The sequence below is a fragment of the Ambystoma mexicanum genome, chromosome 3p (assembly GCF_040938575.1).
Source record: "Ambystoma mexicanum isolate Mex_15411 chromosome 3p, UKY_AmexF1_1, whole genome shotgun sequence".
Classification (NCBI taxonomy): domain Eukaryota; kingdom Metazoa; phylum Chordata; class Amphibia; order Caudata; family Ambystomatidae; genus Ambystoma; species Ambystoma mexicanum.
The window spans coordinates 893,793,514-893,815,944 of record NC_090925.1 but is presented as its reverse complement, the minus strand read 5'-3'; the positions used below and the strand labels follow the sequence as shown (position 1 = coordinate 893,815,944).

The window sequence follows — 22,431 nt, the reverse complement described above, 5'->3', positions numbered from 1 at the left end:
CCTGGACCGTTGGTTTACCGGGTGAAGCCCTGCTGTTGTGCTAAAGCTCTGAATTCGTTACGACTAGAGAAGCCTTGCAAGGACGACTTCTCCCCCTTGAGTTGGTGGGACCAATTAACTCCAAAGTAAGCCACCTGGACATCTCGAAGCTGGTTGTGAATCCACTGTAGTTGCTGCTGGAAACCGAAGAGCCAGGGAGAGGAACACCAGATCATGTGCGTCGCTTTTAAGTTGGCCAAGAGCTCCAGGAAGATCCTCCGGACTCCCAGGAAGCAGGACAGACCGAGCCTTAGCCACTTCAACAGAGTGCTGTACCCCAGATGCAAGTAAAGCCCATTTTAACAGCCAAGAGTCCGTGGTGGTGCTATTTGCTTAGGTGCGAGACGGTGAAACCGCAAAGTGCCACTGAATAGAAGTGGGTCCTTTTCTGTCGCTGACGTGCCCGTTGTCCTCCAGACCTCCTCCTTCTTGTCCCCACGACTGAGGCCCAGGAACACCAGGATCTGCACAGGAACAGAAGCCAGCCAAATCCCTTTTCTTCTAACCTAAGGTACTGTCAAGTCTAAGAGAATTTATCTCTTGTTGTGTAACCTCACCTGTTCTCCGTTGAGACTTGTCTTGGTTGCTCCTGTAGAGTTGCTATCAGCTTCTTTACCTCACAAGCCTAATCAGCTTGTGGCCCTACTATGATTTCTTCTTTTCTACAAAGACGTCTAAAACATTATGCAAGACTTTTACTTACCTGCAAGAATTGCTTCAGCTCATCTTGACTTTTGTCCAATTGGCTTTGGCCTAGTCTGGCTCCCTGAATAACTTATTTCCTCTGACTCTGTGTTTAGCCATCCTTCCAGGAAGGGGTTAACTGCCTTTGCATTGGGGGTTACAATAAGTACTTACCTGCTTCAGAATATTTGTGAGATCTCTTGTTTTATTCTAAATATCTTTTTCTTTGACATTCTCCTAGGTATTGCCCTAAATGCAACAGTGATATATTAATGTCCACTGTGTCCTAACTATTGAAGTCACATGAGTGTGTAGGAAGTGTCTGTGTGCCATCCCAAATGGGTATTTGCTCATTTTGGGAAACTCAAGTGTGTATTTTGGAGTGTTTTTGTGTGTTACTATTATATTTCACCTTCTGAAGAAGGCTTACACAAACTGACTCAAATAAATTAATAATTGTTTAATCAAGAAACCTTGTGTGTAAGAGTTTATTTGAATACTTGTCACTGTGAATCTCTAACTCCCCTACAGCTCAAACTGATCCGTCTCGAGATAAGCCTGGCTGCTCAACATGATACCAATCTGTGTAGTACAGACTTATACCAGAAGTTGCGTTCCTATTGCCAGGAGTTCAGGGTTGTTGTAGTGAACCCAAAGGGTACTGCATAGAATCTTGTCTAACACTTGGGAACTGTAGTTCTCTCAAGGTTATCAAAAGAAAATTAAAAGGGGAGCCCCTAGGGCAACCCAGCAACAACAGGCACTTATTGCCAATAAGTTGTTAAAGATGATATCTTTCAAAAGACACTATGTAGAGTCAAAAGAATGACACCCATAAAAAGAGTAAAAGATTCTCACTCATGGAGGTATTAAGGAAAAATATCCACTAGTAAAGCAAAAGGTTCTAGGGGTGACCCAGGTCAGGAAGATTTACCAGTTGTATACTGTTCTCTTGGTTAGCAGTGGTCAGCTTCGTGATCTGGATTCTGGATGGTGGTGTTCCACTGCGTTTGTGGTATACAATTGAAACGCAATACGTGGCGAACTGCCCCAACACTTAAGCCAGCCCCAGGCTATACTGGCTAAATTATTAATTGGGCAATGGGTCTAACGCACAGATGAAACAGTCTTTGCTATAAATAATGCAAACTGTCTATTCAAGCAGCTTGTATTACTGGGATACATATGCTTGCAACTAATGATATAAAGCACTCTGAATGCTAAATATTATCAACGAAGGATGCCAACACCCCAACATAGGGTACCAACTAAAAACTGAAATAACAATTGGTATAATTGAAGTAATAATCTGCACAGTGGTACTAACTCACAATCACCTGTGACACTGAACAGGTTTTATGTATTTTGTGTTTCTAATGTTGACAAAGCCTTGACAAAGCCCGCAACAGGGTGAAACATTAGCACGTGCAACCATCTGGTTATGTTGGCTCAAACAGTAATTCACACAATCTAGGATTGTACTAGAATGCTGTTACTGATACTCTGGATCTAACCCGTAAACACTTTGTTATATATTATGACTATATATTTCTTAACCATGGCGCAGAACTACACCTAACTATCAAACTGTTATTCTGAAGAAGGTCTATGCTTTGGTCTGTGTACCTTCAGCATTGTGTTTATGATTCAATGACAAACTACTTACCCACCTAGATTTATTTTGGCCTATTTATATTTATAATAAACCCTTATTTTGTAAAATACTTCTGGGTGCAAGTGTTTCTTTTGAACCATTTGTAAGATACAGGTTCTCTGTACTTTCCTACAGCCCTGCCTACAAAGATAAGCCTGGCTGCTCCGACTACGGTTCTGAAAATACTCAGGTGGTACAGCCTTATACTAAAATTGGAGTTTTGTACAGTCTCAGTTGTTTTCTTTTGTGAAGCCCTTAGTTGGACTTCAGAAAAACTGTCCTAAGAATCAGCAGCATTCAAACTGTGGGTGGTGGCTGTCCTCCTAGGACAGCCAGCCCCCCCATAACCCTCTCAGTTGGAACTGGTTCCAGACAGGCACACCAGAAGACAATGAACAGCAGAGTTTTGGTGTCCTCCCCCAGTTTCCTGTCCCCACGGACACACTGGAGCCTTGGCAGTCTATACAAACGATTCCTGCCAAACACAAAAGACAAACCAGGACTCGCCCACTTAGCACGGCAGAAGGACCAAGCAGGGACAGGCAAACAAGAAATACAGTCACAATTTTGGGTCAATAGTGATTACTGTGCACTACCATCGCTGTAAGTGCAGTTTGGGAGTATACATTGCACAAAAGTAGGTAGGATAAAACCACTGCCACCAGCCATTCTGATTAGCTTGTCACTGTAACCAAAAGGTTACATGAGCAATGAGAAAGGGGATATATTGTAACCCCTCAGCACTACAAACAACGGACGCAGAGTGACAGCAGACATTGGCAGACCACATTCTTGGAGAGTCTGTCTTTTTGCTCTATCAAAGAGGCGGTTCCAGTTACCTCTGAAAACCCCTAGGCGGCCGCAGAGCGGGACGCGAAGTGGAGATGCAGAGTGACAGCAGACATTGGCAGAGCACACTCTTGGAGAGTCTGTCTTTTCGCTCTATCAAAGAGGCGGTTCCAGTTACCTCTGAAAACCCCCAGGCAGCCACGGAGCGGGCCGTGGAGTGGAGACGCAGAGTGACAGCAGACATTGGCAGACTGTGGCAGGCCTGGTAGGCCTAGTCCCGACACCAGCCCAACACCAGCCTGGCCCAGCAAAGTCTACCTGATCAAACTGTCTGTTTAAGGTAACAATGGCAACCTGTAAGGGGAGAGGGGACCCTCTCAACTTTGAGCAGGAGGAACTGGCACGGAAACTTGATCCAAAGTCAGCCCCATTTTCAACAACATTTCTGGCTGCACCAGGTTTAGCTCAAGAGCCCTCTACTCAGGGGCGGAAGAGGTTGCCTTCAGCACCTAGCGATCCTCCACCATCATTACCAACAATGGTAAACAACCTAACGACATCACCTGCTTTAAGGGGGCTTGAGAACTTTGTAAACTCAGATATAACGGCTTCATCTATACCCCTGCTGATGTTGGAAGACCCGAGGGTCAGTGCAGAGCAAGAACAGGAGCCCCAAGAGGGGCACAGGGGGCCAGTGCAGTTTGATAAAGATAAAAGCCCATCCTCCGCCGACCCCCATTTTAGCCGCCTGCAATGCCACCACGCGACTGTCGCAAACCAACCTCTCAGTGATCAGCAAACCAGTGTCAAAACCAGCACAGCGGACCCTTCGCACCCCAAAAGAAAGAACAAAACAAAGCTTCACCCACCTGAAGACGCGGGCCGCCAAACTCTCGGCCGCCAGGGCTGTGGTTGTCAGGGACGCAGTCTCGGAGGAGGCCGACGGGCCTGGCAGCTTCCCAATGGCGGCTCCTCAGGACGTGCCGCGCCCGCGGGGAGCGAATCTGATGTGCGGGCGCAGGTCCACAGAGAGCAGCCAGCGTATGTGGACACGGTTGCGCTCCGGGCTCCCAAAACCGCTGTGACAGCAGGTGGGGCGGTGGGGAGGGGGGCCCTGGAATAGGCAGCTATGGGCAATGGACTGTGGCTGGACTCGCCGCTGGGGGGGGCGGAGGAGTCGGGCAGGCCTCGTGATGCGGACCCGCCTCCTGGGCCTGAGGCAGATGTCATTCCTGATGGCTCTCATGTGTTTGGGAGGCGTTTCCGCTTCTTCTGTAACCACGCCCCCTGCCAACACTTAAGTAGTGCCGCCGGAGTTTAGTGGGAAGGGGGAAAGTTTTGGATCTGCTTCCTCCACGCTCACGGTGGCCGCAACCCCTGACCCTATTGCCTCATATCCACCACTAAAGGACGCCCAGACAGAGAATCTTCTAAAGTAAACCCGAGAACTCCATCTTCCCCCGCATTTAGAATTGGAAAAAATCCCCATGTCCAAGTCACAAGAAAGTAATACAAACACATCAGCAAACAAGGAATCTCCCTCAGCTCAGTGCGCACTTAAAGACGAACCCCAATCATTGAAGAAGAGACCCATAACTTTCGCAAAGGGGAGTCGGTTCACGGTGGGCAGGCTAACCAGACTTGCCGCAGGTAGAAGCAAATCTTCAAACACCAATAAAAAAAAAAAATAATGGGTCTTAAACCTTGGTTGCAACACTCAGTTAAGATTGATTCAGTTGAATTTTTTTTTCAAGAAACGCGGCACTCAACAAGATGTTACTTTGGTGGAAATATCAGATGGGGAGTTGTTGCAGAGCGCTCTATTGACTGAGAACAGTAATCAATGTTAACGTTGAGTCATCCAACTCCCCTCTTGGATGGCATTTCAGGAACTTGCCAGCTATGGCTGGAAAAATAGCCTCAAAGCCCATCGTAATGCATCAAAATATATCGCATAGGGGCTCGCCACAGGAAAAAGGTGAAGTACTTATGGCGACTCCGGGACCAGCACAGATTTGAGCAACGGGGGGCCGAGAAACCAACCTCGACTGGACAAGGCCGCATATAACCGCAAAAATGGTCAATAAAGTGCAAAAATGCAATGAATTCGAAAGCGTCCAAGAAAACGACTTGTCTATAGATATAAGAAATATATCTGTGGCCACCCAAGTAGACAACTTAAGATCACCACAAACATCCTCAAAGTCTAGAAGTAGGATAGAGTCGACTCCAATTCACTCTCAAAACCTCCCTTCATCCTCATCCATTCCAACAAGACGTCTAAGCAAACTTAATTATTCAGTTCCAAAGGACTCCCCACAGAAAAAGCCAGACCTGATGTCCCTAATGGCAACAATAACCATTGCCCTCACGCCATTCTGCAAATTATATGAGTCTTTAAATGACACACAGACCAAATGTCTATGATGGCATCTATGAACCTGAAATTGACCAACCTGGAAGGGTTCATAATGGCGGGGGAAGGGAACAGGCAGACTTCAAATTTATTCCCTGAGACAGTTTATACAACTGGATTTGGAACAGGCAAACATGAAAATGACGTAACAGCTGGAAACGCTGAGGTCCACCATTCCTATATGTCTGGAAGGAGCTCTTGGCAATATAAAGGTCCGTATTTGAAACACACAGTCTGAGAAGGCAGCACAAGCAGGCATTCAACTAGACACTTTGCTACAAGAAGATTCGGACCCAATGAGGGAGATTATCGCCATAATTGAGGAGGACGAGGATCAACAGGCCCTCGGGATGAAGGAACCGGGTACAAACAAAGAACCCGAGCCCAACAAACCCTTTTTCGTGTCCAGCTAAAGACCTGAAGCCAAAACAAAAAGAACATAAAAAAAAATGAGAGGAATCCCCTTCGAACTTTTTACTTTTGGCATATTTAACCAGGCAAAAGTGTGCTCCGACAAAGCCTCTACTGCCGGTCTGCAGAAAGAGACAACAAGATCCACAAAGATCTCTGACAAAACAGGACGGAAGTCAGAGAGAACGGAAAATACCAAAAACCAGGAAAAAAAACTACCAACCCAAAAGGTGAAAGAAACCGTCAAACACGTCTTTCTAAAAATAAAGGAAGGGGGAACCATCAAACCCACAGTGCCTTCGACTGTAAGACAATGATCGCTGAGCCAAAATTCTGATTGAAGCACTTATACCATCGAAGAGTCAGACCTGGAATCAAACACAGGTCAGTCCTTAAAAAGGAAATCAGAATACTTCGATCTCACAAACAACCAGCAAGAGCCACCAAGTAATGATTTAAGGAGCACTAAAACTCTAGCAACAGTGACTAACGCCCGACCCCAACGGGAACAGTCGAGGGAGAGAGGGAGAAGGCGTCATGGTAGGAATGTCTCCCCAAGGACGGCAAAGAACACCCACAAAAGTATGTTGAGAAATCACCATGACCGAGATGACAAAGAAAAACACAATACCTATCGGTCATCGCCCTCTTAAAATAAAACCCGGTCCAAGGGAACCATAAATTATTCCACCAGCGGGCGGGGTAAAAGGTCAAATTCAGGGGGCAACGCCCGCACTCCTCCCACGCACAGCGACGTTGAAAGACCAGGCCCCTTATATAAACAAATTGCCAGTGGATGCATATTTGAACTAAAACGAAGGAGGGAAATAGATGACGATCTCATCCTGAACAGGTCATCAATTCTCAAGATCTTCAGCAAAATCCGGGGTTTAGACAAATCCGAAATGCGGACCTGTGGATGGTGGAACCCTGCGGCTCTGGGAGGAACGACTGTTCCCTGCTCTATATCTCATCCAAAGTTATCAGACATCTATTAGCACACGAGGAAAAGAGTTTATGGGTTCTGGGATACGCGCTGACAGAACATCAACCAACTCATGGGAAATCCAGATATGAAGATCATCTCATCTCTACTAAAGAAATGAAGGATGCACATGAAGGGGCAACAAGGAAAAAAAGAAATGATAGACTCCATGAGATCAGAGTCTCGAGCGACAGTGACTCAGAATTACCTAGGCCACCAGGTGGAAAAACATCTATCCACCGTCAGCATGACAAGAAGAACACCCGACGGGTTGATCAAGAGTCCGTCCCATTATTTCAAGACACAAAAAAAGACAAAAATCGGGGACCAAAAGTCCCTCGACCGGATACAGAAACAGGACCATCAACAGTATCCAGACATACTAAGGACCCGGAAACGAAGCCAACAAGGTCTCCAAAAAACTGGACGTGAACTAAAAAAGGAGGTTCCCCGGATCGTAGAAACTAGCCATTATTCGAGAGAACAGTCAAACTGGACCAGTCTGAAGTACGAGGTCTATCGTCTAGGCACATAAAACGCATATTTCTCAAAATGGGATGCTGGAACACCAGAGGGTTTCACCATCTTTTAGCAAAAAGCGACGTGAACTTAGGGTCATTCCACCTCCTTGCCTTGCAGGAAATCTGGATGAGTGAGAAGCCGGAACTTGACATGAAGTGGTTTTTACTGAAGCGAAAAAAGGCCTGAGGGGGCGGCCTTCAGCGGGCCTTCTAATGGCTATACGCTCAGGATGCAGCCTTGAGGTCCACAAGGTAATACACTCATCGCATCTGAAACAAGCAGTCCTTTTGAAATGGTTCCGCCCCCAAGGAAATCCGGGGAGGAATGCCCCTGAGAAACTCCTCGTAATCAACGCATATTGGAACCCGGCATTGGTCACAAACAAAGATTTCCTGAATGAGATTGCTGAAATATGGGATTCATCGGCGTCAGTCCATCAGTGGCAACATGCCATCCTAAATGGAGATTTCAACGCCATCTGTGCAGGAGTGGGAATCTCTAGTAGCATAGGACAGTCGGACGGCCCTGGCATCTACTAGAATCCTTCATGGCTGATAGAGACATGCATAACCTCCACTGGCTGAGAGGGAAAAACAACATAAAAATTCCCACATGGCAAAGAGACAGACAGCAGAAGACCATAGATCATATCTACGTATCGAAAGATTTAAGGATGCTCATGAAGACCTCGTCAGTAACGGTAACAGAGCACAGCGATCATAACATACTATCGGCCACCTGGCTTGCTCCGCAGGACCCGAAATTATACGCACCTTTGGAAATGGAAGTTGTGGTGGGTCACGACTGAAAACCTCGGAGGGTGCGATCCGGGAAATAGCAACTAACTATAGAAGCACCGAGGTGGGAAGCTCTAGGAACCATACTATGGAACGGCTGGATTATGCCCCTCTCCTTACAAGATACTTAAACCCTAACGGAAAGTTTAGACGCCAACCCTCAACTTCTATTCACCAACACGACCAGGAAGTGGTCAAAAGGCGTAGAACAATCCGACAACTATAAAGAGTTTCCAAAAAAGTACCTTCAGAAGAAAACTTAAAGAGATGGAAAAACGCAAATAAAGAATATAGAAATTGGCTACTCCAACATTGCCACACCTTGTTCAAAAAGATGCACAAACAATGCTCTGTGTTTTACAAGGGAAAAAATCTAGAGACTTCTGGAACTTAAAGAAACTGCAAAGAGCTCAGATAACAAAATTCAAAACCATGTAGCGGAAAACCAATGGGCTATGCATTTCTCCAACCTATACTCCCGACCCTCACCAGGAAGAGACCACATACTGCCCATCCAAACACCAAAAATGAATAAAGAAACAAGTCATTGGAACATCTGCTCTGACGAGATAACCATCCTGAATATGATTAAGAAGCTTAACAACTCACGGGCACCTGGACCTGATGGGCTGAGCAACTTAGAGCTAAAAAAACATCCTGAATTATGGGCCAAGATGTTAAAGAAGATCTTTGAAAACTGTAACATCAACCGTGCGATCCCTCATTCATGGACAAAAGCCATAGTAGTGCAGATCTTTAATCGGGGGGCACTGGATGATCCCAACCATTATCGGCCCATTGCTGTGCTTGACGTAATCAGCAAGGTTTTCGCTTCTCTAGACCTGGAGACCTTCCGAAACTGGCTTGGAAAAGTGAAGGACGTAGACCAATTTCAAACAGGCTTCACTAAGAACGCAGGAACAGCGGTGAACTTCCTGACAATCAACACTCTCAAGTCAAAGGCGTTCCAAAGTGGTACCACTGTGTACATGGCCTTCATCGACCTGGTCCAAGCTTTTGACCATGTCGACAGGGAGCGTCTCTGGAATAAGCTACTGATCAGACATTGTCCATCTTCAGTCTTGGAACCAATTCAAGCATTGCATGAAGGGACCTCTATGAGGGTTCGTCTTAGCTGTGATGGCGCTTTATCTGATGAAATAAGGACATACAGAGGCGTCAAACAGGGGTGCCCGTTGGCCTCCTCCCTCTACAACGCCTACATAGCTGACTATGAGGAGTCCGAGGGAGAAGTTAGAAGTTTTCCACCAACATTGGGCGGGGAAAAAAAAACCTTGAGGCTCTTATATGCGGACGATATAATACTCTTAGACCTCACACCAATAGGGCTTCAACGCCAATTGGAGCACCTGCTTGCTTACCTTGAAAACAATAACCTCCAACTAAACAAAGCAAAGACTAAAATCATGCTGATGGGCAAGGTAAAACAAAACACAAGAACATTCACCTGGAAGCTAAACGGCCAAGTGTTGGAGGAGGTCTCAGCATTCAAATACCTGGGAGTAATGCTGTCCAACCATCAAAAAGAAGCAGCGATGCAACAATTCCTCTGGGAAAAGCTGAGGTCCCTGACAGCACAAGCAACAGCAATGGACCGCAAGTACGGTCGCTTTTCGCACGTTGCTGTGCTGAATTTTTACAAGATGAAGGCGGTACCATCTTTAATCTATGGCGTACATGCAATGCCGTGTCTGCCGGAGGGAATCTGGTTGGCGTTGGAGAGCCACTTCTGGAGATCAACTTTAGGCCTGTCAAAGTCAACACCAATGGCTTTGATTAGGCGTGAACTCTGTCTACCATCGCTTGCAAGCACAAAAGCAAGATCTTCGCTACTACTTTTAAAAAAACTACTGTTTATTTCGAAGCCAAAAGCTCTGGATCTGATAAAGAAGGACCTTGATTCAGACTCCTACAAAATGCTAAATAAATGGAAGGAGGAAAACCATAGACTTCTCGGAGACCTGGACTGTTCTGAAGACCTTTTGGTACACAACCCCGACAAAGTCACAAAGAAGCCGTAAGAAAACAACTGGATTTCCACATTGGAATCGGCAAGTAGATATAGTCTGACCTCTGCCATTCCGACTCCAGAAATGAAAATTCAAGAGTGTTAGGCAGAAACCTGTGCAGTTCCCTTAGGGACCACTGCAAAAGATTTAGGATTACAGGTGGTTGGCAGTAAAGCCAATTGGTAGCAGTCTGTACCACCCAGATTTACCTGGTAGCTGTGGCTGAGCAGCCAGACTTCTCTCAAGATGAGTTAGGCAGTATATAGAGTATACACAATAGGTACAGAGACACAGTAGCACAAGCAAACACTGACTAGAGCTTTGGTGCAAAAGTAAATAATTATTTATTTAAAGACACACTTGTAAATTACACTAGCACAAAAAGAGGTAAGTAAATTCAAAACACAGTCACTATTATATATATATATATACAAACCTGATTACTTATTTAGACAAGTCGTAGTGAGAAACACCACTTATATTCTCACAGAGGTGAGCGCTTAACATAAGATGGCACTCTAATGAGTTATTAAAAAGGGAGGGAAAAGGCAGAGTTATGAAAGCACACAAATTCCAATACTTTTCAAAAAACCACAGTGTGGCAGGTTAGGCAAAGTCGACTGGAGAGCAAGGAAGTTCAAATGCCAGGCCCACTCTTAGAGAGAGCAAGCGAAATGTGTCCAGGATCACACAGTGGGGTTATGCCAAAAGAGTCTTTGTAAATAGTTCACAAAAAGATTGAAATCAAGTCAGGAAAAGTTAGTTAAAAGACCCAAGGCTAACCCAGGTTAGAAAGTCGAGGATTTACTGTCACCCCGAACGATCTGATGCAGGACACAGTACCTGAAAATGGGAAGAACGCTCCAGCGGGGGCAGTTGTTCCTGGCAGCGGTTGCAAGTCGGTGTTTCGTCCAGAGGAAGAAGAGGCATCGACGTGGAGGAAAGCTGGAGGTCGTTGCGCTACCAGGGAAGAAACCAGCCGCGGAGTTTCCCGGTTACAAGGTACCACTCTTTCCTTCGCGGTCGTGGTAAACCGTGGTGTTCCGATTGCCGGGGTGCTTGGCACGGGCAAGGCGGCCACGGGATGGTCCAGGAATGCGAAAAGACGCGCAAACTTGTTATCCCCACCAGTCAAAGGAAGAAGACTCTCCGGGCTGGAGATCTCCTCTGTCGTCGAGAAAAGTGGTGAGACGGTTCAGCAGGTCTCCACCGGTGGTGTCGTCGTTGCAGGTTGGCTCGGCTTCTCCCTCCTCGGATTCTTTAGGTCCTGTGGCGACGTCTCAAGTTCCAGTCCCCAAAGCCCTGCTTTTATGCAGAAAACCCCCATTCATTCAGCCTAACTGTCACTCAAACATGCTAAGTGGTGAGCCGGGCGGCTCACCACTTGGGCCAATCACACAAGAGTGCGACTTGAGTTGCCGAGGCAACTCAGTCCAGGGTGCCTAAAACCCCTCCCACACCCCCTGTGGTACCCAGACAGAGTGGCACCACTTTTGGAGGCTTCTGTGGAGAAGCCCGCCAAAAAGTGGAACAAAGGGCTCGACTTGGGTTGGAGTCACAGAAGCGAACACAAACGCCATTTTGGAACCAAGTTTCGGCAAAAAATACCAACCGGTGAATTTATATTAATTTAATAAACCAGCGGTATGTTCGAGGCTATATTAAAAAGTGGTAGCCTCGAACAATGGGAAAATCCCATAGGAATATATTTGCGGTCGAATATAAAAAGTAGTATCCACTGCCACCAGCCAAAACGCGGTCGGGGGGGACTGGACAGTGCCCCCTCGAACAACAGACCCCAGGGCAATCGAATTGCCCCGACCAGTATGCCCACAATATGATGGTTTGTACTGGTTCTGTTCACAATTTGCGACTAGTAAAGCCAATGGTGACTTTACACACCCTGGGAGACAGTAGTCAGTCCCAGGGTATGGAGTCTATGTTTGGGGGTCGCTACGACACCCCTGAGTTACGGCACGGAGCGTGCTGTGTAACCCACATATCAAAAACACATGAAACCCTATGGGGAAAAGGACCCCATAGCCCAATGAACACATACAAAGTCAAAGGAACACCTCAAATCATGTCTAAGAGTGGGAGGAAAAGAGTCTTACTCTTAGCAGGAGAAAAAAATAAACCCCAAAAATCCAGCAAAGCTGCTGGGGGACTCACTAGGTTTGGGAAATGAGCCTTTACAGAGAATTCTCCCTAACAAAGAGGTAAGAGGCTACTTAAAGAAATGTCAAGACAAACAAGTGAGCAGACAGTTCCTAAGATTTCGTCTCAACCAGGTGAGAACAAGGGAAATACAGGCCTTGAGAAAACAATCTGACTCTGCAACCTGCCGATTTTTCTTAAAAGAAGACGGGGTGGAAACCAGCCGCCACCTGCTGTTGGAATGTAGCTCTCTAAAAGAGGTCAGGACAAAATACCTAGCAAGAGCTCTAACAAATTTCTCTACCTTGGACGACAATGAACTTTGGGCATTGCTCTCAAGTGGCGCCGGAAGTGTGATTGATGTCACCCAGTTTTTAAGACACTTGGAATTGAACATCGAAGATCCATCAAGAGTGAGGGACAAATCTTAACTCAACTCAACGGCCTACCCGTGACGAAACAGAGGGACAAGTTGTCTAGAGCATAGACTTTAAATATGCTCTTTGTACAAATTGCTATGCAATTAAATCAAATAAATAAAAAAATACAAAATTTAAAACAATATTATTCCCCAATACAAAAGATAGGAAGGATAAAAAATATCCCCCTATAACAGAACATAAAAAGGGAAGTCCAAAGAGGTCTCGGCAACACTGCACAGAGAGTGCTGTGTGATACAAACGTCAAAAGACAATTGCCATAAAACCTGGAGGAAAGTAGAACTCCAAAAATAATGTATAAAAGAAATACAAAGTATCTCAAAATATAGGGTAAAAGAATGAGTGAGTGTGGGAAAAGGTTCCCACTCACTCAGGGGAACAGACCAAAACTCAAGTAGTTCAGCAAAAAGTGCTAACATGTAGAGGAGATTGTGCATTAAAATGAAAGTCTACCTAACAATTACCAAGACAATGAACCTTTAACAAGAGATAACATTACCTAGGAACGCGTCCACCAAGCAGCTGATTCCACGCATGGCGCGGAAGAATATCTGGGGAAGCTGTTTAAGGCAAGGATGCTGGCTGAACTCTTGTGTCATTCCATTCACATTCAGGAACTGTTCTTGAAATCTGGGAGTTGAACTTATTATCGCTGGATTACTTAGATCTACAGGATTACTGAAAAAATAAATAAATGGACAGGTGAGGAATTTGAAAAGCAGGCATTTGACTAACATTATTTAAAACTTGCCAAGTTGGTACCAAAAGATTTAAACATTAGTGCAAGCAGAACAATGGGAAAGAAACATCCACTGTAACAGGATCATTTGCACACCACAACATCTCAACAGTCACCCTTACTTACACATCACAGTAACATGCATTTTACATAGAATAACCTTCATTACTAGACTATGGAGCAAAGTAATTGCAAAATAAAATGTCTAGTCAACTCAGAGGCTATGACACACTGGATGTTTCAAGCAAGATTTTACATATAAACCACCAAGTATCCCAGATGGGGAACAGTTGTTTTTGTGTTAACCAGATAAAGCTTCAACACCCCGCTGAAATAGATTTTATACAAGTATAGCTGCATCTAAATCTTAGCTTAAAAAAATGACGGAGTTAATTTTCGGTTCAAGTGGAAATAAAGGACTACCTTAGAGAGACCGATCAGATGGATCTGAAAAACTTCATGGAAGAGTGTCAAGATGGATTTCTAGAATCTGGCCTGGTAGACAGATTGTAGTAGGTCACCCTAGTTGTAGTGAAAGGGGAACTCGGAGGTTAGCCAAACCTAATCAAGGTAAGTGTGGAGAGTGGTCAAGGATTAGTTGAAGGAGAAGGTTAGTGGGGTCAGGGGACCACAATGTATCCACACAGTGAAGCACACAATACATTCAATTAGACAGTTAAGTACAAAAATACTATATGTATTACAGGCCCCAAACACACACTAGAAAATGAAACAAGCGGGTAGTAATATCACACAATACTTAAAACATATATACAGTCCCCTTTAGGTTTTTAGTAATGCATACAATAACTTTAACTAAAACAAGGTAAGTAGTGCTGCAAACAGTTCGCAAGAATTATGCCCCAACTTTAGAAGCCCAATGATGTATGGGGCCATATGCCCAAAAGTCACAAAGCTTATTCTAAGGAGATGGAATAGATGTAGGAAGAGTTCTTGTGGTGGTGAAAATATTCCTGAAGATATTCAAAAATTTACAGATATGTAAAATATTATTCCTATCGTTCAGGTACCAGCTTTTAGATCAGACTATCAAAAGGCAATGGAATGTAATAACCAACGTTTATTCTAAGGTTTATTCCAAGAACAACAGGGGGAGAAGAATGCATTGCAATTACTTACCCCCTCACTCTGATTTTCCCAGGTGACTAGGTATGTCGACTGACCTGCTCCTGGAATCGACAAGATGCATACTTGCACCCGCAGCTCCTGGGCACCTCTCTTTGGAACCAACAGCGGGAAAACCTTCCTACAGCGACCACCCCAGTCGACACACCTAGTCATCTGGGAAAAACTGAGTCAGAGGGTTAAGTAATTGCACGCATTCATCTCCACCTGTTCTCCTTAGAATAAGGAACAAGTTACTTATCTGTAACTTTTTTTCTCCAGCATGGGTCTGGCATGGATTCACATGCTCATGAATATTCCCCGTTGTCAGGCCGGGAATCCTTAGTAAAAGAAAAAACAGTTTCACTTTCACTTACAAACTGTATTCTCCTCTAAACCAATCACTGTACTCTGGGTCATACTGCCCCAGCCAATGACTGGCCTCTCCCTAACCCCCTCCTCTGGCAGCCATCTTCAGATTTGGTAGCACATAAAGTGGCAGTATGACCAAGAAGAGCCGAAGAGGGGCAGAAGGGAGGGTTTGCATGTGAATCCATGCCAGACCCATGCTGGAGAACAATAGTTACAGGTAAGTAACTTGTTCCTTATCCAGCATGGGGTCTGCCATGGATTCACATGCGCATGAATAAAGAATACATAGCAGTACAGCATTAAACAACCACAGGAGGTGGCAAAGCTCAACAGAAGCAATTCCTCTTACCTTTGGAACAGGCTCACCTTCCAGCAAACAGGCTGTGTAGCACTGCTTGGCCAACCCTGGGCACCTCCCTGGAATCCCTGTCGACACAGTAGAATCTCATGAAGGTGTGTGTAGACCTCCACGTAGCAGCCCTGCAGATGTCTAGCAGGGGCACACCAGACAGGTACGCTGTCGTCGCAGCGATCACTCTGGTGGAATGAGCTCTCAGACGGCCAGGCAACGGTCGGTTCACCAACCGATGACAGTGTGTGATGCAGCCAGAGAGCCACCTTGAGATGGAAGCCTTGGACAAGGCCTTCCCACGGTTCACAGGACCAAAGTTCACGAACAGTTGAGACGTCTTCCAAAAACTCTTTGTGCGTATCACGTAGAACTTGAGAGAACGAGCAACGTCCAGCAAGTGTCCGGCGACAAAGGTTTTGGAAAGAACACAGGCAACACCAAAGGCTTGCTGAGGTGGAATTCCGACAGAACCTTTGGCATAAAGGAGGGGTGCGTCCACAGCACCACCCTTGCTTGATTCGTGAAAAGTGAGATATGGCTGTTAGCAGGAAAGGGCCTGGACCTCACCTACCCTCCTGGCAGAGGTGATGGCCACAGGGAAAGCCGTTTTCCATGAGAGGAACTTGAGAGAGGCCCGATGCATAGGCTCAAAGGGGGGCCCCCATAAGCCTCGTCAGCACCACGTTGAGTTGTCAGGGCAGGAGCCTTCATCGGCAGGAACGATCAAACAGTCCATTGAGGAACTCCTGGATGAGACGGTGGGACCAAAGAGAAGATCTTTCTGGAGACTTGGTGTAGCGGCAGATAGTAGAACATTGTGGTGGTGTTGTCCGTGAAGACCCATACCACCTTGCCTTTGAGGGATGGAAGGAAAGACTTGAGGGCCAAAACACTGCCCGTAGCTCCAGCATGTTGATATGCAATGACTTCTCCTCCGGCAGCCACAGGCCTCTTGCGTGGAGATCTCATGTGTGTGCGCCCCATCCTTCCAGGGAGGCATCCGTTGTGACCATCTCCTTATGAGGTGGGGTCTGGAGGTCCGTGCTTGCCGACAGATGCGCGCAGACACCCCACCACTGTATCGCTAGACGGAACATCTCGTCGAGAGAGATCTTGTCCTCGAAGCTTTCCCATACCTGGATCGAACGGGCGTCGAGATACTCTTGCAGTGGCCGCATCCGCTGCCTGCGCAGTCGAACAAGGTATATGCATGACTACGTCATGCCGAGAAGGGATTTGATGGACCTCACCTTTGCGATCTTCAGGGTCAACAGCGTTGCACCGTGCCCAAGATGGCCGCTATCCTCTCCACCGACAGACGCCAGGCACAACACTGTGTTGAGTCGAGACCCCAAAAACAGTGCGTCTTGCGATGGCACCAAGCAAGACTTTGCATAGTTCACCGAGAACCCCAGCTCCGTCAGCAGCTGGACGGTTTGCACCGTGTGTGCGAGGGAAATCTCCCTCGATTTCGTTTGGATGAGCCAGTTGTCCAGGTAGGGGTAAACGTGGATCCCTCGTAGACGCAGCTGCGCCACCACTGGTGCCAGGCACTTAGTGAAAACCCTTGGCGCCGACTTTAATCCGAAGGGAAGGGCCTTGAAATGATAGTGCTGCCCTTGAACCATGAAGCGCAGGAACTTGCGGTGTCCCTTGTGGATAGGGATGTGAAAGTAAGCGTCCTCCAAGTTCAACAACGACAGAAAATCCCCTTCTTCCAGCTGTCCTAGCACGTGCTGAAGGGTGACCATCCGAAACTTCTGGGATCTGATGTACTTGTTCAAGCGGCAGAGGTCCAGGCAAAAAGGAAAAGGTTAGGGGAGAAAACAATGGTTAACAAGTTTCTCAAACAGGTAAGCACTTTAGTATCCCCCAATGCAATATAAATTAACCCTTTCCCAGCTATACAAGTAAGGTACGTATGACTTTTTGGAGGGACAGTTGAACACAAAGTAAGAGGGTAAGAAGAGTCTTCAGGGAGCCAGGACAGCCAATGTCACTTGAGCAAAGTCTAGGGGAGCTGAGGCACTTCTTGAAGATTAGCACAACAGCCCTGCACAATGTTAAAGAGTTTTGTTGTAAAAAGATTCACTGTTGAGCCACAAGCTGGGAGGCTTGTGAGAAGCAAAGATGCAAGCAACTCTGCAAAGGGCAGCCAATGCAAGTCTCCAGTGAGAGCAAGCAAGCTACACACAACTAGAGGTAAGTACCCCTTAGTTCATACTAACTTGAGTCTGAAGAAAGGTTTGCAGGTGGCTTCTGTTCCTGTTGTAGTCCTGCAGATCCTGTTGTTCCTGGGCCTCAGTCGTGGGGACAAGAGGGAGGATGTCTGGGGACTCCTGGACTATGATGCAAAGGTTGGCGGCAGCAATGGGCACAATTCAGATCAGCGGCACTTTGCGGTTTCAGCTACTCGCAAATAGCACCATTGAGGTTCTTGGACACCTTGTGGACTTTTGCTTGCTTCTGGGGTCCAGCACTCTATTGAGGTGGCTCAGGGTTGGTTAGTCCTGCTTCGGGGGAGTCTGCAGGATCTTCCTTGAGCTCAGGTCCGGCTTAAAGGCAATGCACTTGATTCTGGTGTTCCTGTCCCCTGGCATTCGGTTCCTGCAGCAGCAAAGAAGTACAGCCAGCAGAGATAAGGGTTCCAGTCGAGTTCGTCTTGGGGCTGATTGGTCCCACAAACCCAAGGGGAGAAGTCGTCCTTTCCGGGATTCTCTAGCCGATTAGCAATTCGGAGCTTCAGCACTGCAGCAGGGCTTCACCGGGAAAGGCCAAGGAGGGTGCAGCAAGTTTCTCTTCCAGTTTCTTCTTCGGTTCCTGTTAGGGAGAATTCTCATTCAATGGCTAATTTCCTTTACCCACTGAGTCCCTCAGCAGCTTTGCTGGATTTCTGGAGTTTATTTTCCACTTGGTAAGAGTGTACCCTTCTTTTCCCCACTCTTACTTGTATTTTGCCATGTGTATTTCATCTGTTTTTGTGAGTGTGGACTTCAGTAGCCCCCTTCTTTTGTGTGTTACACAGTACCTTCAGTGCAGTGACACAGGGTTGTCTTTTAGACTTCCCACCGATTCCATTTCTGAGGCTGACTACTGTCCCCAGAAAAGGGTAAAGTTGCCATTAACCACAGATCCAGTACACCCCATTTTACATGGAGTACTGGAAAGGGTTAATCCTTAGCCCTTTTTTATCTGTACCTCCTAGAGCACTGTTTCGCTCTTTTAACATTTAGACGTGGCTGGTGGCAGTGGTATCTACCCTAACTTTTCTACCGTGATTATACTATATAAAAGTGGTATTGTTTTAGGCTATTATATTAGCCTCAAACTTAAACCCGCTTGACCAAATACTTTTTCTTTTGGCTCCGGTCTTGTTTATTCGCCATTTCTTCTTGTAAAAGTCCTTCTTGTGTTTTACTTTGCAAGGCAAACCAGGTTTGCCTTCTTTGTTCACTGTCTTTTGGCGGGCTTCTGCCAAGAAGCCCTCCTCTAGGTGCCTGGATGTCTAGGTGGGCTGAATGTGAGGGAGGGATGTAGTCATGCCCTGCACAGGGTATCCTAGGAAACCCAAGTCGCACTTTGCCATGATTGGCTGAGGTGGTTGTCCGGGCCGGACAACCCCCCCCCTGCTGCGTGATTGACAGCCAGGCTGTGTGAATGGGGGATTTTCGCATTAAAGGCAGGTCTCTTGGGCTAGAAGTCAGAGTCGCCACTGGAACTACAAGGAACCGAAGAGAAGCAGAGAAGAAGTCGACTGCTGCAACTATCCCGTCCTGGTGAAGCCCTGCTGCAGTCCTGAGCTATCTACCCTTCGACGACCAGAGAAGATCCAATCTGGAGTCTTCTTCCCTTGAGCTTGGTGGGGATAAGCAGCTCCTCTTCTACAGCCAGAGGATCCTCCTCGTGGTCGAAATCGCTGCATACTGCTGTAGTGGTCCGGATAGGCAACTGAAGAGCATCTCCTGTTTTAAAGGAGCGTACCTTTTATTCACCGTCGCTGCTGCCGGCTTCATCCCTGTCTGGTGCAGACCCCTCCAGACATCGTCCTTCGGATCGAAGCTCCAGGAACCAAGGGTCTGCAGGAAACTACCAGGAACAACTGCCATGGTACCAGCGTCTTCACTGAATAAGGTACTGTGTACTGCTCGAGGAATTAGGGTGAATCACTTTTCTTCGCCTCCAAGGCCTGCCCTTGTCTTCCCTCCTTCTTATAACTTTTGCTTCCTCTGTTGACAATATCCAAGTACTCCTGGCTACGTTGAATCGTGAACTATCCAACTGTGATCCTCGACAACAAGAACCCGGTTCCACTTGACACTGGCTCCGGCCTATCGACTCTTGAATTTCTGCCTAAAAGTGTTCTCTGGTTCTGTCTGCCTTGACAAAAGTATTGCCTTTGATTTTTGCCCCAAACTCTCTCTGGGTATCTCAGGTGCTAAGTGTGTTTTTGCCCCGGTAACATTTCTTGCCGCGGAAACGCGTTTCTTTAGTAAGACCGAACTGTCATTACTGTCAAAAAGTGATCGCAAGTGTATTCCCAGTAACGTCTTTTGTTTCGCAACACCGGTCCGCTAAAACACAGGGTACTTACCTTGAAATATACCGTACAAAGTGAATTGGTTAGTGATAGTGTATTTTATGTGTGGTTTTTGAATTAATAGAAGTGCTGTGCTTATAACAAATGGTTTAAAATAAATGTACTTATATTTTTTACCAGAAACCTTGAGTCAGTGTTTGCTTGAGTCACAGTAATTGTGGTCCCTTTGTGTAATCTCTGCTACTGCTCATATACTCTTGAGATAAGCCTGGCTGCTCCGCTACTGCTACCACTTTGACATAGTAGTACAGGCTTCTACCAAAGGTAAAACTTGTATTGCCACCTGTAGTCTTGATTGTGTGTAGTGGTCCCTAAGGGCACTGCACAGGATTCTGCCTAACAGTTCGTTTGTCCAGTGGTCGACTATGCCTTCCTTGCAAAAGACCTTGCATTTTTATGCATGTTTCTCCCATTCATTCGAAGCCTAGCTGTCACTCACACAGCAGGGTGGCTGTCCTCCAAGGACAACCAGCCAGCCAATCACCCTTGGGTGAATTCCTGTAACCAAGGAGACTAATCAGAGGGAGTTCAGGAATGTCCCTCGCTTCCTGAGCTGCCAGATACGCTGGAGCCAGAGGAGGGCTTCACCGGCGAATCTCGCCGAAGACAAAATGAACAAAGGGACCAAACCTAGTTTGGTGCGGAGAGTAAATCTCAAGAAGGACCTTTCCAACAAGAAATGGTGAAAAATGAAGACCGGGCCCATTTTGACAAAACAGGCACTAATGGGTGCAATACTGCAGCTGAGGATCCAGCCTGCGGTAAAAACGTACAATGGTAGGAAAAATTAAACCACTGCCACCAGCCATTAATTGTAGAAAGGGTAACATAAAAATGTTACATGAGAGGGTAGACAAGGGTCTACAAAGAGAAAAAGTTAAGTAAAGTCAATTGCACTTTACTACTCTTGGAAATAGTAGTTTATCCAAGAGAAGGTATTTAAACCTTAGCAGAAATCCAAAGGATTTCTCTGTGACACTGCTCGGAGGGTGCTGTGTGTCACAATGTAAAAAGATGATGCCTATGGAGTTTGTCAGACTCTCAAACCAAAAGAAACAAAGGGTTCAAAACAAATACAAATACATGAGAGAGTGGGAAAAAGGTCTGACACGCTCCAGGATAAAAATGAAAAGTCCTAAAGACCAGCAAAAGAGCTGGGGTCTCTAAGGTAGAAGGGAATTAACACAGAATTGAGAATTCTCCCCAAGAACCCCCTCCATAAAAGCCTTGATTACTGGAAATGTTCCACCATGAAACTCTCTTCTGGGTCCTGGTGTAAGCTGAAAGTGCAGTTTTAAGGAACTGAAAACCAGGCCTGAGTCTAACAGGTGAGTCAGGTACAGTGTTGGTGAGCATTCAATAGGATCGATGCTCTTTGCATCGCACCAGATGAGAAAGTGTTTCCATTTGCTGGAGTAGCAATGTCTGGTGTTAGGTTTTTCATGCTTCTCCAAGTATGCCCATATACCTTTGAGGGAGTTGAAGTGTCTGAACTCAATGACCTCAGGAGCCAGGCTGCTAAATTGAGAGTTTGCGGGCATGGATGAAGTGTTTCCCCCCTGTCTTGTGACAGCCTATTGTACGGGCATTGCAGCTTACTCGCAGGGGAGACTGATATTGCCATAAAATGAGAGAACCAAGGTTGGCAGGCCCGCATCAGGGCCACCAGAATCACAGTGACTGGTTCCTGGTGCATCTTCTGCACTATCTTGTTGAGTAGGGGAGTCGGGGGGGGAGGAGGAAGGGGGAGCGTAGACACATTTCCCAGACAATCCCCAACAATGTTTTCCAGAGTTTGTTCCCCTTGGAGCGGTTCTGCGAGTACCTGGAGGAGTAATCTGGGCATTGTGCATTCTCCAGAGTCACGAACAAGTCGATCTCTGGGAAGCCCCAATCTGCAAAGACGTTGAGAACAATGCCTTTGTACAATCGCCACTCATACTCTACTGGTAGCGGGAAGTCTCTGCTGAGCACGTCCGCCAGAAGATTGAGTTCCCCAGGAACATGTTGTGACAGGATAAACATCTTGTGTTTGAGAGCCCATTTCCATATGTTCTGTGACAGTTTGGATAGCCCTGGGGAGTGAGTGCCCCCTTGCTTGTTCAGGTAATACATGGCCGTGTTAGTCCATGAGGACTAGGACTGTCTTTCCCTGGAGGTGTGTTTGAAAGACCTTTAGGGCCTTAAACACTGCTAGCAGTTCCAACAGGTTTATGTGGTTGGTCGCTAATGCTGGGGACCAAATGCTGTGCCCCATTTGATGAAGGAGGTGAGCCCCACCCACCTCATCAGAGAAACGTCCGAGTGGTGAGAGTGGCTTCC

At 46.4% G+C, this 22,431-nt stretch overlaps 1 protein-coding gene across 6 annotated transcripts in view; it reads right to left on the bottom strand.

Moving 5' to 3' along the window:
- RALGAPB (Ral GTPase activating protein non-catalytic subunit beta) overlaps positions 1-22,431 on the bottom strand; it is a 2,501,232-nt gene that overhangs the window by 1,919,482 nt on the left and 559,319 nt on the right. For all 6 annotated transcript variants that reach the window (XM_069652125.1, XM_069652127.1, XM_069652128.1 and 3 more), the window contains exon 9: positions 13,424-13,602. In XM_069652125.1, the coding sequence (XP_069508226.1) occupies positions 13,424-13,602 (179 nt within the window). The remainder of the gene's footprint in view (positions 1-13,423; positions 13,603-22,431) is intronic.